Raw genomic sequence first — 18179 nt, forward strand, 5'->3', positions numbered from 1 at the left:
TACTGGTAATGAAACAGCAAATCATTTTTCCAAAGAAGTTACCAACCATAGAACTGGAGTCACCCCAATTCCACTAGCTAACGATCTCAAACTCATTTTCAAAAAGTCAGTAGAGTATACTTGGCAAAACTTATGACAAAAGAGCAAAACAACTCTTCATGAAATCCAACCGTTCATTGGTCATCTCTCCTTGGACTTCCTAACTAGAAGAGAAGCATCGATTATGAGAAGACTCCGAATCAACCACACCAAATTTACCCATGGTTTTTTGATGTCCTCTGGAACTCGTCCAACTTGCTACCATTGCAATGTTTACCTGACTGTAAAATCATCTTCACCGACTGCAAACAATTCACTTACCTGCATAAGGCACTGGACTTGAAACCTACTCTTAAGGAAATGCCCTACAGAAATCACAAAAACTATACAGTTTCTAAAAACCGCTCAACTCTACCACAAGATTTAACCTAATAGACATTAGTTAAATTGATATAATTATTATTTGTTTTCATTATTTATTATACATTTAATAATATTGTTCCTGTACCAATAGCCATAGTTGTCGAGGTACTTTATGTTAACAAAAAAAATTATTGATGTAAGTATTAAATCATAAAATAACAATGTGTAATATGTAGGTATAAAGTCAAAGCAGAGAAATCTGATTTTGAAAAAAAAATAAATAAAACGTTATTTTTCTTTGTTTTTTAAATAGTTAAAAGAGAAATGTCAAAAAAATAGCTCTCTGCCACTCTGTCGGAAAAAAATACTAGGTGATTCATCAGCATTTTCTATTAGCATTTACCTATGACGTCACATAAATAAAAAAGTGAAAAAGTATTTTACATTTAAGATAATAATATTCTTTAAACACAAGCTAACAATTTATAATGAAAAACTGAATAGTTTTAACTGAAATAGTCACAATATGAGCTTACTTTGTAAAAATATTTCTTCTGCAGACGACCTCTCATCATCTTCACTTTCCAACAGATCAATAATAAATTGTCCACTGTTTAAAGTTAATTGTCCTAGTCTTCTGTGTACATTTTCTACATTAACTATATAGTTTTTTGCTATTTTCCCAGTCGGCACTTGTGATCTCTGATAGATCTTATCGAATTATCAATCACCTTCGCGTCAAGTTTTGGAAAAATATTTTTCATCTAGGCCAGTGTCCTAATGTTCTAGTGTTCAGTATATATTGTTTGTCATAAATTTTAGTACAAAGCACTTCAAGTAGTTGTTTCTTAATATAGTTCTTTTCAAAATACAAATTATTATCAGAGAGGAAATTTTGTACTTTTTGTTTTAAAGACAAACTGTTCTGAATTTTTATAGATGTCTTGAGTGATAGCTAGCTGGCATTATCCATAATTATCACACTGCTTGGTGTTATATTAGGAAGTAATGTATTCTTAAACCACTCTTCGAATATATTAGAATTCATATTCTAATGATAATCTACACTACATTTTTTTCCACAAAGCTCTAACACATTTGGAACCCAACCATTTGAATATCCACAGTGCACAATAATCATTCGAGAGCCTTTATTCGGAGGTACGCCTTTTAGCTAGCACCTAAGTGTAGAACAGTCCAACCTTTGCTAGCGGTATCATGCGTCTCATAACATGTCTCGTCTAAATAATAAATTGTTCGCTTTTGGTCTCGATATTCTTGAATTTTTTCTAAATAATGTAAACGCCAATGTATTATCCTCCTACTTTCCATAAAGTCGTTTATCAACGATTTTGTTTTTAAGTTTTTTCAGCCGTAAAGTGGTTTTATTTGCAACAAGCTTAGTGTATATAATATCAATTGTTGGTATTACATTTTTTTCGTATTCCTCGTAAACCAAATTCCTTAAACATTTAGTAGTCATGATTTTAAGATGTTAGGTTTTCCAGCATTAGATCTTGTTTTTCTCTTTTTAACACCACTCTGCACAATGTCGCGCATGGTAGAATACGAAATTTCTGTCAGAAAGGCCGCGTTTCTTATGATATCCACAGTGCACAATTTAACAGCATAACAAACACTTACAACTATTTTCAGACTCATTCTGCAGATTTTTGATAACGTTTATACAAATTTTCTTGGATTGTTCATTGGAAGTCGTAAACTCTTTTCTACAGTTCCAGTCTCAGTGTCGTTGTTTTTTATATCACTTAAATGATTGTCGACAATTACACTTTCTTTGCTATGACTTGGGTTCTCTTGCTCCCATGGACGAAAAACTGTAGGTGATTTTCTCTGGTCTAAACATTTTCTTTATACACAGATAGACAGTTTCAAAAAACAAAGAACAATAAAATACTGCAATTATAACGACCACCTCAAAACCACGAAATTTCAGCACAACTCAAAATTGAAGTAATGCACATCTATAAACAACCTCGTTGAAAAGATGACAACTAAACTAAAAATTTTTAAGTCCAGTCCCTTTAAAAATAAGCACTTGCCGATATTTTAACAGTCGGATTACTTATTGTAAATTAGTCATTTTAGAACTTAAAGTAAACACTTGCATATTAGTACAGTTAAATTATTAGACGATAAATATTAAACAAGAGAAATTAAACTTTTCTCTACGTTTAAGGACAAAATGCAAGTTCATTAGCGGAACCGAATTCAAAATTATTCTGCGCATTATATTTTAAGCATTATTCCGTTAGAACATCTTATTTTTGGTGGGAGATAGATAGATTTAGAGAGGTGGCCTTTTGGCCTATTCCACTGCGACCTTTTCAGATCCCAGTGCCTATTCAGCTTACAGTGCCCTGTTAAAAGACCTACTACGGCTTTGACTGTTTTCCTGTCTTTGCTTATTAGGTCTGCCGTAAATTTTGGCGAATGTTCTGCAATGAACTGTTTCGCCTGTCTTTTTGTCCTGGTGAATTCCTCCACCATTCCAGAGATTTGTGAGCTATTTTTGGTGGTAAAAAATATCTTAATTTGTCTGGACTAAAGGTAATATTTGTTCTAATTTGCCGAAGGACGATAGATAGATAGAGGCAACATTATATGATATACTTTTTTCCAAAATTGAACATGAAAACGTTGTCTGCAACTCTGCAATGAATAAAAGTAAACTCTAAAGCACATTTGCAGTCGTCTGTATAGACAAGACAAAGAAAAATTGTCTAAAATATCTTCTATAATGTCGCTTTATATTTTCTTTAGATCTCCTAGTTAACACCTTCTCTAAATATCGTTTCTGGAAATAATTAAATTTTCAACTTCAAATATTTTCACTGGTAGTTTGATTATCTTAAATATTATTAGTTTAAAAAAATCCACAAGGAAAATAATTCCTGTAGCTGGCTGTATACTACGTATAACAAAAGAGGTTAGTCTTTGTATGTGGGTATATTTTATTTTATAAAAACCCTTAAAAGGGCAACATTACAAGCACGAACGTTTTCGGAACAACTGTTCCATCATCAGGTTAAAATACAGGTTACCATGCCTGAGCCACCAAAATATTTGGGTAAAAACCCTTTAAAATGAAAAATGTTACCAAAGATTGTACATGATGTTGATAATATTATATGATGTTTAATATTTTAATTAGATTTTACTTCAGGTAACATACACCCATGCTTAAGTGAGTTCCAGTGTCCGGAGAGTAAACCTCTTCAAACGGACTACTGCTGGCAACATTATTAGTTTGGTTCTTTGGCTGCTTAAGCTTCTGCGCCTGCTTGTAGGAAAGTAATATATATTTGCTAACACTATTCCTTATTTCTATTTTCTCCATTGTAGAGTTATTTATCACCATAGACATATAATACAAATTGACTGATTGTTGCAATACAAGCCTGTTTCCCCAATGCGAAAATGAAAACTTACGCAAAGCACTCCCAGCATCTCTTTCTAATGGACCGAGTTTATCGACCACGTGACCTAAATGACCAATGGGAAGGTCACATAGTCGATAAACACGGTCCATTAGAAAGAGATGCAGGGACTACTTTGCGTCAGTTTTCCCTCCAAACGATATTTAGAAAAGGTGATTAACTAGGATTTTTACAGAAAATATAAAGCGACATTGTAGAAGAAATGTAAGACAATTTTTCTTTGTCTTGTCTATCCAGACGACTACAAATGTGATTTCGAGTTTGATTTTCGAGTTTACCAACCGGTAAGTAGAAGATAAGTCAGAAAAGTCTCTTCTACTGGATAGAAGAATAATTTTTAACAAATAATAGGAAACTGAATGCAAGTCTGGAGAAAATTAGAACAACTTTAGGATAGGATAGGAATATGTTACTAAATATGTTACTTTAATGTAAATAATAGAAAGCGCCACATATGCCACATGTGTGGCATAAATTTGGCTTAACTTTTTTGCTCTTTAAGTTACCTGTAAGTGCAAATTTATACCACATTTGTGGCATAAGTGGCGCCCTCTATCAGTTACATCAAAGAGTGCATCAAATTATAATTTCTCATATTTAAAAGTACCCAGTTGTAAATTTTCATACATAAATATTTACAAACATGAAAGTTATAGCGAAAAATAAAATTTTAGTTTTGCACTTTAACACCCTGTATCTTTCTTAATATCAACATTTTATTAAAGCAATTTGGCTTAAATCGTAATATTTTAAAGTGTAGAATCTACTGTTTCTTTTTGTACAATTACTTAAGGACCACCCTGTATATTTTGGTTTCATGGAGTATTATCAGTGGTCCTGGTTTTAATTATATTTTTTTAGAAAATCTTTTTTGTAAAATTTTTTTGTATCGTTGTTTATGATTCTAAAGTGTGGCTCCAAAAAAAAGTATTTATATATTATAGAAGTTCCATTTTCTTCTTCGCAAAACGTGTAATGCAAGTTGATGCCTTGACTAGTATTACTAAATAAAGTCGACAGTTTTTAGTTAAAATTTTTGTCTAAATTCCCATTTTGCGTAAATTTGTTTATCAAATTCAGAAGCATTCTTAATTGTCTCAGCATTAGAAGTGTTACGTGTCACCTATTTCATTTTCTATTTATTTCTTCACTTTAATGTTGTTTCTCTAACATCATATTTTAGTAGATCTGCGTTGAATAAACATACCTTCTTCTGCTCTTTTAGAGCCTCTTTTTACTATTTGTTAACTTGTTACCAAGAAGTTTAAAACTAATTTTCTTATATTTATACTTCTTATTGTTTGATCATGTAGATTCTAATTTAATAAAGTAGGTTACACATATCGTATATTAATGTTCCTCATTTGCAGGTATTATCATCTTTTCTGTGAAAGACCATCATTCATGGAAGATCCGCCATTCAGAGAGCATGCGGGCAGATCCAACAGCAACGACTTTTAGAGTTAATGGTGTCATTATTAACTCCCCGCTGAATTTGGCAAGTATTGCATTAGGTCCACGGATTCGTACTAGCGAGGAAAAACTTATTGTCGATGACGACAGAGAAGTGTTCTACAGTCCTATATCTAGTCTTAAAATGTACTCTATTAATACCACGGTACTGAAAAACGAACAGAATGGAGCTAATAATGGTGAATACCAGGGAAATGTTAATACAATTGGTATCAAAGGATCACAATCAGCAGGTAACACTTATAATAACTATTTTATATATTTTAGTAGGGGAGACCGGGGCAGCGAGGACCATCTAAGCAAAATGTCTTTATATAATTTCTGTTTATTGTGGAAAAATTATAAAAAATATTGTGTAACTCTATGATATAAATATGTTATTCTGTTACAAAATGGAAAATAAATTTTAACATTTGTAAGAAAAAAAAAGTAGGTCCACCATATTAAAATTAAGTAAGAAGGTAATGGAGATACTTAACATAACCACAATTCACAGATGAACTCATTATCGTCCTCTTATGCCCCCTCACATTCTTCGTGGGTCCACCGATGACAAGTTTGGCACCTAATCCATCCTTCGCCTTGTTTGCTTTTTTTAAAGGTGCTATGACAAAAAATGCACAGACAATCGTCTTCATTCTTTCACTACGGCTGCTTTGATCACTTTTTTCAATCATTGTTGCATTTTCTTCTTCCTCGTTATTTTGTTTTTGTTTTGGTTTTTCTTTTTACTCTGCTAGTTTAAATATGTCTTTTCTCCTTTCTTGTTTTTCTTCTAAAGCATTCTTAATAGGTTTGATAGTAGGGATTGTGGAATTGTCTTTTGTCTTTCTTTACCTCTTCTTCTTTTTATTATCTGAAATTACAACTGGTGATACGATTTGTAATACTTCTACAAATGATGAAGACTGTGCAACTTCTGCTTTTGAAGAACCCGGTCCTGCACTAAACTCTGATGAACTTGGCTCCGGTTCATTTGGCGGAAGAACATTTAAAATTGATGTTTGTGTTATTGTAGTAGTTTCGTGATTTGTAGATAAGTTTTCTACATTTTCATTGACAGTCGAAGGCAAGAAATCAGATTCTTCGAAAGCATCCGGGTTAAATGGATAGATACCACTTTTTTCAAAACCTTTGGCAGCTTTATCTACTGTAGCCACTTTCTGGAATACTCTGCCGCTTAATTGTACCAAGTCGTATATTGTGGTCAGTTCTCCTTTATAACTTGTCATGCAGAAATCGCAGTCACGAGGATACTGAGCCTTGAATGGTCCACAAAATGTTAAATCAAGTGACTAAATTCGGTGACTGCAGTGAGGTGGGATAGTCAGCATTACTATATGATTTTCTCTTGCTTTCAACATACCCTCAAGCTGCTTATGGCTAATATGCCCGTCCAAGATTAGTAAAACTGGTTTTTCCTTGCTGGGCTTTGAATGCTCTATAAAATGATCTGAATATTTTAAAAAATTCTCATTATCCATCCCACTAGATCCATTAGCAAAACCGACAGCTGCTGGAGGCGCATATCTTAATACTGATGAAGCTAATCTCTTTCGAGGAACCAGATAAATGGAGGAATGTAGTTTCCAGTCAATGAAAATGCACATGCCATTGTTACGTTGGAACCTCTTATGCCGCTAACTATTCTTCCTACTTAATTTTGTCCTTACTTTGCCAATATTTTAGTAGGTTTCGGTACATCGCTTTAACATGTTTCATTATAATTGTAAACGATTTTTGCACTAAAATTGTAATGGTATGAAACTGTTTTTAAAAGATCAAAAAAAAATGGTAACTTGTTCTTTATTGAAACCTAAGGCTCTATTAAGACTTGTGTCTCCACGTTTTAGAATTGACAATCCAGAATTTCTTTTTAAAAAACCCTGTAGCCAATCTTCTCCAGCAATTTTTTTAGTTTTATTGAATGGATGCTTAATTTTTAGCCTTTCTGCAAGTTTATAGGCTAAGCGTCTAACATCAAATGGAGTAAGATCATAAGAACTGGACTCCATCTCTAACAAATGTGTTACTGGTAACTGTTCATTGGGGCCAGAAAAAACAGGATTGTATTTGCCAACCAAGGGCCCAGGAATGTTTCCTTCAGTTTGCTTCATTCATCTAAGTAAACAAGTTTCGGTATTTTAAGTCTCCTACCAGCTTCTCTGATGCTTGTTCCGTTGCGTATTGCCATAATAGCGGCTTCTGCATCCTCTTGCATCCAATCAGGTACATCACGTTTTCTCTTGTAATTTCTCATCTAAAAAACTAATTAATACCACAAAACTTCTGACAACAGGGCAATGGGGACTACAACGGGGTAACAGGGACCGTGGCCCTGTCTGCCCCTATGTCAATGGTCCCCATTACCCCAAATGTAACTATATCGGAAAGTCACTTGCATTACTCAGTTAAAATACATGCAATGATATAAATTTAGGTTAGTTTTGTACATTTTTCAATGTAGAATATCATTGTACACTCAGATTTTATCAGTATCCTAGAATCTTTTTCACAACATATTATATTTTGGTAAAAAATTTCTAACATCTTACCTTAAAAAATCGATTTTATTATTCAATTGCACGTATCTGTCATCGACATAGAACTGAATTCGGTTCTTGCCAACCTACTTATGTCAAACTGCGCACGAAATTCAAAATATTTGTATACGTAATGATGGTGGTCCTATTTACCCCGGTGGTCCTCGCTGCCCCAGTCTCCCCTATATTATATCTATATTTTAGTATATTATATTATATCTATTTAGTATATTTCCAAACTAAAAAAAAAGTGACGAAGCAAAAAAAACAAAATAGGCAACAAATAACTATAAAGGGATCTGTGTTATGCCTTTAATAGCACTAATGTTTTCCACAATTATAAAGGGAAAAAGAGAACAGTACATGGACCATGTTATAAAAAAGAACAAAGAAAACAATATCGAAACACATGACCTTTATCGACTTCTATCTATCGAGAACGTCTAGGATAGCGTGCCCAGGAAACATCTATGGGAAGCAATAAGAGGAATGCACGTTAGAGAGAAATGGGTGAAATTAACACAAAGACTGTATAAAGAAGCAGAGTTGCAAATAAAGTTAGACAATGAAATAACAAAAATAATCACGCAACAATAGGGATGTTAATAAATAGATTACACTTTGAAAAGATGGTATAGAAAGAAAGAATATGAGCTAGACTCAAGACAAATACGTGTAAGACTGAATAATTATGTATTGTTCAAAATAATCTTCGTGTCCATACTTGATCAAAATAATCTTCAAAATCATCAAAAATTATTTATTCATGGTAGTCTTTCTTAGAACTTAAACAGATTTTAACAAACCTTGATCAATACACCCTTTATCGTCTCAAATATGAGTGATTATCAAACGACGGCCTTTACCAGTTGAAAATTTTATTCCAGTAGACAAGCCTTCAGTAAATCCATCCCGGAAATTCTCTTCTTAGTTTCGAATTAGTCTAAAATATTTATTTCTTCCTTCTCTGTTCTCCCTCTACAAACAAAGATCTTCTGACTAATTCATGCAAAATTTTAGATAGAAGAGACACAATATGTATCAATGTTTGTTAAAGTTTCATCACTATTAATGCCTGTTAAAAAACGGGGCATAGCATGTAAAGAAAACTTTGAAAACCAGTTTTTTGGGAAATATGTATAAACCAAGTGTTAAATAAGTAAACTAGAAAGAGGCCTACATTCTGCACAAAGTTGTTCAAGTACTTTTTTTATTTTTTCAAATAAAGGGTGGGGGAGAGTGGGAAAGTATTTGTGGATAAATACCTATAACTTTGGTTTGGATTAACCGATTTTAACTAAATTAGTGTCATTAGAAAGAGTGTGGATGAATTAATTTACATCTACTATAAAATAATTGCGTTTAGTTTTAATTGTCATAGATAGAGGGTACTTTCGAATAGAAAAAATTAAAATTTGTTTTTCTTCGAAATGTTTAATGGATACACCTATTTATTGTAAATTATAATGGAACTGGAATAAATTCGTAACAAAATGGCGCAAACCGCATGTTAATAGCTTTTGTCAAACTCGAGATATGAATAAAAACGCATAAACATAAGTAAGTTTAGTATTGACACCCTGTATTATAAATTAAATTAAAAAATAAGTCAGTAGGTACTTTCAAATTTTTTTATAGCAGAAGAATCTTAATGTTGATACCTATTTTGACCATTGTTATTTCATACGATTAAAAAAACATTTTTTGAAACTAAGTAGGCTACGACAATGAATTTGACGAGGAGTTCATATTGTTTATTTATTGACAGCAGTCAAAACATTGTTAAGAAGTGTTATATTATAATTCGAATTGAAGATTGCACTTTTTTTTAATAGATATTAATATTGGTAATATTAGTAATTAATTATCAGTACTAATAATTCGTGATGAGTATATCAAATGCAGAATTGTATGATATGATTGGAGTTTATTTCGAATGTCACCAAAATGCCGCTATTGCCTCACGTATATATTCTATAAGATATCCTAACAGGAGAAATTATGGCAAAGAGGTATTTAAAAGAAAGGCAAGAAGATTACGAGAAACTGGTAGTTTTCATCGTCCTTGTTTTAAACGACGTAGTAGAGGTATGACCGAAGATAATTCAATCAATGTTCTTGCTTTAATTCAACAGAATCCACATATAAATAGTCGGCAAATCTCTATAGAATTAAACATTCCCAAAACTACTGTTCTAAGGATTTTAAAACATCACAGGTGGGTTTTTCATATTATAAAGTGAACGTTTAGGTCAGAAACTTGGAATTCCCTTTAAACTTTAGATTCAACTGTTATTTTAATATTCCGATAAAAACGGCAACACGGCGCTTTTATCCTTTTATCCGTTTCTTAAAAATACTTATGCACGATTTATCTTGTGAAACAATTATGGATTTTTCAAGATTTTTTGAGTTTTAGTAAATATAGTGGTTTCTTTTTCATCAATATTTGTTGTTCTGTTTTTTAGACTGTATCCTTATCATGTAGTTCTCCACCAAGCTTTACATGAGAGACATTTTGATGCAAGGCTGGACTACTGCAATTTGATGTTAGGTCTGCTGGAAGAACAACCGCATATCATGTCAAAGATTTTGTGGACAGACGAGGCTCCGTTTAATAGTGCGGGTGGTGTTAATCTGCATAATATGCAATATTGGGCTGAAGAAAATCCTCACTGGATACATGAGGTGCAGGTTCAAGGTAGATGGAGTCTTAATGTTTGGTGTGGTATAGTTGATGGAAAAATCGTAGGTCTATATTTCTTTGATAGAACTTTAAATGGCGAAACATATTTGGATTTTCTGGAAAATCAGTTGCCTGTTTTATTGGAAGATATTTCCTTACAAAAAAGAAGAGATGTGATAGTACAACATAACGGGTGTCCTGCGCACTTTTCCAGACGAGTTCGAGATTATTTGTATGCAAGTTATCTACATAAATGGATTGGAAGGGGAAGTATATTTTCATGGCCAGCTAGATCTGCAGACTTTACATGTCTGGAGTTTTATCTGTGGGGACGACTAAAGGACTTAGTATACCAAACTCGACCAACCACACGGGACGACATGAAACAGCGCATTATAAACGCAATAAATAGTATATCAACAGCTGAGATTGAAGCAGCTCTTATGTCTACGAGCGAAAGATTACATCTTTGTGTGGACAACGATGGAAAACAATTTGAACATTTAATTGGACATTAAGTTTTAATGATCGAGATATTTGTATGATCTTTCACATATTTAATTTTTTTTATAATAAAGGGTGAGTCAATAGTATACTTAGTTATGTTTATGCGTTTTTATTCATATCTCGAGTTCGACAAAAGCTATCAACATGCGGTTTGCGCCATTTTGTTACGAATTTATTCCAGTTCCATTATAATTTACAATAAATAGGTGTTTCTATGAAACATTTTAAAGAAAAACAAATTTTAATTTTTTCTATTCGAAAGTACCCTCTACCCATGACAATTAAAACTAAATACAATTGTTTTATAGTAGATGTAAATTAAATCATCCACACTCTTTCTAATGACACCAATTTCGTTAAAATCGGTTGATCCAAACCAAAGTTATAGGTATTTATCCACAAATACTTTCCCACTCTTACCCACACTTTATTTGAAAAAATAAAAAAAAAAGTACTTGAACAACTTTGTGCGGAATTTAGGCCTCTTTCTAGTTTACTTATTTAACACTTGGTATAATTGGGCATATTTCACAAGAAACTGGTTTTCAAATTTTTCTTCACAGGTGACGCCCCCTAGCGGTTAACCCAGAAACTTGAAAGCGATTTCCCTTGGCCACTTTTACTAAGGAAATTTTTCTCCTACAGTTATAACATAAATAGTTTCTGATATATAGCCGAGAGATCGGCTTATTGGACCACCCGGTACATATTAAGTATATTTACTGATAATATTGAAATGCTGTTGGCAAAATGGTCTAGCAAATATATAGTAGCATAGCACAATGGGGCATACAAATTCCGTTCACGTCAGAACAACGTATTAATCTTACCATTCTGATAAATCGACTCAATAAGTTCATGTACTATTAATAGAACAGATATCAACCAGTAGAATGATCGACTTGTAACATTGAATAAGGAAAGAAAAAGTTATATTTACGACCAAACTCACGACTATGCCATACAGCTACATGTAAATCTAACCCAGTTGTACTTCACATACAGATTACTATTGACTGAAGGACCTAATGGCTTTTTAAGTTAATTTATATATTAACTACATATTCACTCTGTAAATAAAATTTATATTTAATTTGATTTATTATTTTTTAGGTATGTTAATGGATAATAAAGGAATCCTGTACTATACTTTGCTGGGTACTAGTAGCATAGCAAAATGGGACACACAAACTCCATTCATGACAAAACAACGTATTATAGCAAGAGACGAGAAATACTTACAATGGCCCAACTCATTCACTTTCGATAAGAGCGGCAATCTTACCATCCTGGTAAATCAACTTAATAAGTTCATCTACGACAGAATAGATATCAACCAGTGGAACTATCGACTTGTCGCATCGCATACGGGAGGAGAAAGTTACGTTTACAGCCAAGCCTATGATTACGACATTAGAGCGAAACAAACTACTGCAACATCAACATCTAACCCAGTTGTAATTCCAGGGCATGACAGTGAATCCGCTGTAAGTCCAGAACCTACCGCTGAACCCGTCGCAACGATAGTACCTAAACCAGCACCAGAACCTCAAGCCGAACCTGAACCCACCACACAACCAGAGCCTACAGCAAAAATTGAATCTAAATCAGAACCGGAGGTCAAGGCCGAACCCAAACCTAAGGCGGAACCTGAGCCTAAAGCAGAACCTGAGCCTAAGGCGGAACCTGAACCTCAAGCAGAATCAGTACAGACAAACCAAACGGTTACAACAGAAGAAAATACCAAAGATAAATCATCAGCCTCTACGGCAGTTTCAACTATTATAGGTGTTGTTTTAGCTTGTAGTTTATTCGTTATATGAGTACATTATTGCATAAAGTGATGTGATACTGTTAAAAACGTTTAAACAGGTGTTACCAATTAGAATAAGTACAAAAGTGGGTTATTGACTGTGAGATCGTTTTGTTTACTATAAGCTTTATTGTCCAATATTCTGTAATATTTTAAATATAGTATAAAATAAAGAAAAATCCAATATACTACCATTCAGTTAATTACTAGGTGTAATTAACTAGTTTATTTTTGGCGACTTTTCTTGTTAAACGGTTTAAGATTTTCCAAATAAGACTAACAAGGGAAATCTTAGCTACTCTCTATATTTTTCTATTAGAAATATAATAATTAGCGAAAAATTTTATAAATATAATACGACAAAAATTCAAGTAATACAAATACAAAAGTGAAAAAGAAAATAACGATCTACAAATCGTATGTATATATTGACGTAGTAGAAATGGATTATTTAATAGAAAGTATCGCATCAATCAAATTAATCATATTCCAAATTAAGAAAGAAAGCGAAAAATGCTAAGATTGTTTTTATTTTAAGTATGGATTATACTACAATAAAATCAACAAACGGATAGATTAATTTGAATGAAGGTAACACATGGAATTCTATAAGTCGCAAATTTTCCAGTGTATTAGGAATTAAACGATATTGAAGGAGGTTACAACATAGAAAATCAACAAAATATACAACGACAACGACACAGTGAAGACCCAACAAGAGAAGAAGTGTCAAATGCCATCCTAAAACTCAAAGACAATAAAGCCTCAGGGATCGATGAAATCTGTTCGAAAATGTATAAAAAAGGTGGTGATTAACTTTTTGCAGCAATCCATAAACTAATGGTACTTATATTGCAGAATGAATTGGTACCAGAAGAGTGGCTAAATGGAATAATATATCCGTTGCATAAAAAGGGTGATCAACTGGAGTGTAAGAACTATAGAGGCAATACTCTGTTAGCATCTGCGTATAAAATCTTCGGCAATGTATTGTTTGAAACTTAGATATTTTACAAAGGTTTTTGTTGGTCAATATCAATGCGGATTTACTGCTGGAAAGTCAACTACACATCAAATTCAAGCACATAGGCAGATTCTAGAAAATTCACTAGAATATATTATAGATACACACCACCTCTTCGTCGTCTTAAAAGCAGTCTATGACAGTGTGAAAGGAACTGCATTATATAATGTAATAATAGATTTTGGGATCCCACCTAAGTTAGTTAACTTAACCCAACTAACAATGCAAAACGTAAGCTCATGCATTAGAATTGAAGGAAAAAACTCTACGTTCTTTGACATTAATAATGGTCTAAGACAGAGGGACGCACTGGCGCGTCTATCTCTTTAATATTGCCTTGGAAAAGGCAATCAGACAATTAAATATTAGAATGAATGGAACTATTTTTAATATATCGACGCAAATTCTCGCATTCGCTGCCGATATAGTTATAGTGGGCAGAAGTATGAGAGACATGGTGCAGTGTTTTACAAGGCTTGTGGTCGCGGTAAGTGAATTAGGACTTGTGGTAAACAAGGAAAAAACCAAATATATGTTGGTTTCTGAAAACCCCCGAAATATCCAACAGAGAATTCAAATTAACAACCATACCTTTGAGCAAGTCAAAGAATTCACATATTTTGGATCGCTAGTAAACGCAACAAACACGACAAGTGACGAAATAAAAAGAAGCGTAGCAATAGCAAACTTCACGGTCTCCAGAAACATTTAAAAAATAAAAATATAAAACGTTCAGTAAAGCTCAATATGTACAAGACCTTAATAAGACCTGTTTTGATATATGGGGCTGAAACGTGGACCTTATCTCAAAATGATGAAAGACTTCTTCGTATTTTTGATAGAAAAATTCTTACAAAGATTTTTGGGGCCGTAAATGAAAATGGGTTATGGCGTTGAAGATACAACTTTGAACTATATCAGTTATTCACCGATCCAGATATTGTGAAATTCGTTAAAGTGCAGAGACTTAGATGGGCTAGACACATTGCTAGGGTGCCAGATCACAAATACACGAAGAGATTAACATTTTCAAAACCAGAGGGCACAAGAAACAAATTACGACCACGAAGGAGATGGATGAATGATGTGGAAAAAGACCTACAGATTCTAAGGGTCATAAGATGGATGGAAGTTGCCAGGAATCGACAAGAGTGGCGACTTCTTTGTGAGCAGACCAAGATCTACAACGGATATTGTCGAGCCACTTATGATGATGATTTATATATTAGATTGACTCTTCGGTTCGTCATTATTCTCTTTGCCTTTATCTTTATTCCTATGAAGGGTCAACATCATCATCATCAACTTTAGTTCGACAATCCTCTGTGGATCCTGGCCTACTCTAAGATTAGTCGCCATTCTGTTTATGGCAACGTGTTGCCCTCTTCTTATCTCTAGTATCCCTAAGTCGATTTCAACTCCATCAAACCACCTATTATAATTTGCGGTCAGTCTCTGCTTCTTCTTCCTATCTTAGCTTTTTAGCAATCATTCTATCGGGCATTCGTATTATGTATCCTATGCGGGTCGGTCTCACTTATTACATTTCTCCATAAGTTTCTATCTTGAGTCATAACCAATATCGATCCCCTTTACCGACATAACCTAGAAATTTCTAGGGCGAGTCTAATAATTTGATTATTATATAATAGTTCTTGCCCTAGAAATTTCTAGGGCAAAAACTATTAGATATAGCTAGTTTAGCTGGCACAAATCATGACGGAATAGAGTTGTTACCGGCATTGTATTATCGGCATAACGTAAAACAATAATCATGAAGATTTACTAATTAAAAATAATAATAATAATACTAAAAACAATATTCATTAAATAAATCAAAACATCTGACAAATTTGATCAAATATCCATAGATATATAAGTGAAATTAGACGTCTTTTTTTCATACCTCATAGGTTACGTCTAAAACAGGTTACGTCAAAATAAGGTATCTTTTTAAATAAAAGTTTTCTGGTCTGTATTTAATTTAAATAAAGGCGGCATTTACTTTATTAAAGCACAGTAATAAATGACGCATAACTGCGCATGCGTACATGTCAAAATAAAGATGCTTTTAATAAAGGATGAAATAAAAATACGTCTTCAATGACTCTATTTATTTTGTTAATGATTTAATCATAGCTTCCTTTAGCAGTCATAGTATGGCGCCATCTATAACTTATATGCCTATCTTTCCGTACAATTTTTTGAAAAGTATCTTTTACACAAACCTTCTGATAATAACAAAACATAAAAGAAAGAATTATCTAATTTGGTGCAGTCGTTCTAAAGTGATGCCCGTACAAACATTTCGGTGATTTGTTTTTATTAATATAGATGTCGCTGATACATTTCGTTGAACGCAGATGACATGAGAGCTGTCTTCAAGGGGAGTGACTTGTAATATCAGAGTGGAAGTGATGGGGGTGCCTTAAACTATGCTTCCCTGTTACACCGATCCTAGATATTTAAAACTATTTTCACAATCGTTTCAGCACCCAAGCTGTCATTTTATTTGTAGTACTCTGTTTTTATCCTACTATTTTTTAAACTGTGTCCTCAAGAGCTTGTTTCCAACGTTCCAGTTTTTGTTCTAAATCACTCTCAGTATTTTCTACTAACCTACTAACTGTAGTTTCGCTGTTATCTGATCCAACGCTAATGAGAATAAATAAGGGCTAAGCACCGATGTGATGCAATCCTACTTTCACATGAAATTTATCAATCTCTCCCACACCTGTCCTAAAAATAGTTGTTACCCCCTCATACATGTCTTACAATATTTCATTCATGGACAGAAGTTGAATTGTTAATTTTCTTCTATGTGAGAAAGAAATTTCGTTTTATTAGGATTTCCTGATGTGTCTATGTGTATTTCTTTATGTCTGTAAAATTCATTAGTGATTTTTAGATTATACAGGGTGTCCCTAAAAATAGTGCGTTCCTTAAAGATATAGGTAGAAGACACCATGTAGAGCAAAAAAGTCCTGAAACATTTTTTTCTAGATTCAATCGGTTAACCAAAAAACGAAAATACATTTTGGTATGCAAAAAAAATCTGTCAACTACGCACAGTACGAAAATCTAAACGTAGGGTCACAACTTTAGTAAACAGATATTTTGGAAAAATCGTGTTTAGTGTCACCGCGAAAATGTTTTCGATTCGTGAGTACCATATGTTGATATTGATTATTTATGGAGAAGCGCAGTGTAACAGAAATTTAGCTGTCCAAATTTATGTCGGGACTTCAGCTATATTGGAATGCCGAAAAACGTTCATAGAACATTTAGGGAACAACTTCTACATCCATACCACTATCAAAGAGTACAAGATTTACACCAAGATGATCTTCCTCAAAGATTAATATTTTGTAGGCGGTTTCAAGATAAACTCGGCAGGGAACCTAAATCTTCAATTAAAGTGTTATGTGCAGATGAAGAATGTTTCAAGAGAAACGGTTTGTATAATTTTTATAATTGCCACATATGGGGTGACGAGAACCCTTATTTAACACGTAGGACAAATTTTCAACGAACATTTAGCATAAATTTATGGACTGGATTAATTAATCGTTTTATAGAACTATATGAATTAAAGAGAACACTAAATGGAGAGGCCTACTATAATTTCTTGCAAAATGTTTTGCCGGTACTTCTTGAAGACGTGCCTTTGCAGACACGCCGTGAAATGTGGTTTCTTCACAACTATCAAGACGAAGACTCAGCACATTTTACCAGAGCCGTTAAAAATCTTCTTGATACCACTTATCCTCGTCGTTGGATTGGTGGGCCCATTCTGTGGCCACCACCAAGTCTCGAATGCAATGTACTGGATTTTTTTTTTATTTTTAGGGACATCTGACATCGTTAGTTTATGATAACCGAGATGAAATCGAAACAGAAGCTGAATTACCTGAACGAATTTTTGATGCTGCAGAATCTATCCGGCATGATTTAGTTAACTATGGCATTACTAACAATTGGATTCGTTGTATCAATGAAAGTTGAAGGTCACTTTGAGCATTTATTTTAATGATTATTGTCAATCAAATAAAAGTATCCAATTTAATTTTAGTTGACAAATAAACAAATTACTGACAGTCCAAATATAGTGTAATTAAAATTATTAAACGTTGTCTGTTGTATTTAATTTCCACTGTAAACTATGTAATTCAGTTAAAGTCCTCGGCATAATAAACACATAATAGTAGTTGATTACAGATTTCAATACATTTCATAAAAACAATACAAATAATTTTTCTTAGTTGCATTA

General features: G+C 33.2%; 1 protein-coding gene across 1 annotated transcript in view; it reads left to right on the forward strand.

Moving 5' to 3' along the window:
• The window catches only part of LOC140448089 (dopaminechrome tautomerase-like), a 54611-nt gene extending 41538 nt beyond the window's left edge, over positions 1 to 13073 (forward strand). The window contains exons 2-3 of the mRNA XM_072541147.1: positions 5234 to 5569; positions 12186 to 13073. Of these exons, the coding sequence (XP_072397248.1) occupies positions 5234 to 5569; positions 12186 to 12895 (1046 nt within the window). The 3' untranslated portion in view covers positions 12896 to 13073. The remainder of the gene's footprint in view (positions 1 to 5233; positions 5570 to 12185) is intronic.
• The last annotated feature ends 5106 nt before the right edge of the window (positions 13074 to 18179 follow it).

The sequence above is a fragment of the Diabrotica undecimpunctata genome, chromosome 1 (genome assembly GCF_040954645.1).
Source record: "Diabrotica undecimpunctata isolate CICGRU chromosome 1, icDiaUnde3, whole genome shotgun sequence".
Classification (NCBI taxonomy): Eukaryota; Metazoa; Arthropoda; class Insecta; order Coleoptera; family Chrysomelidae; genus Diabrotica; species Diabrotica undecimpunctata.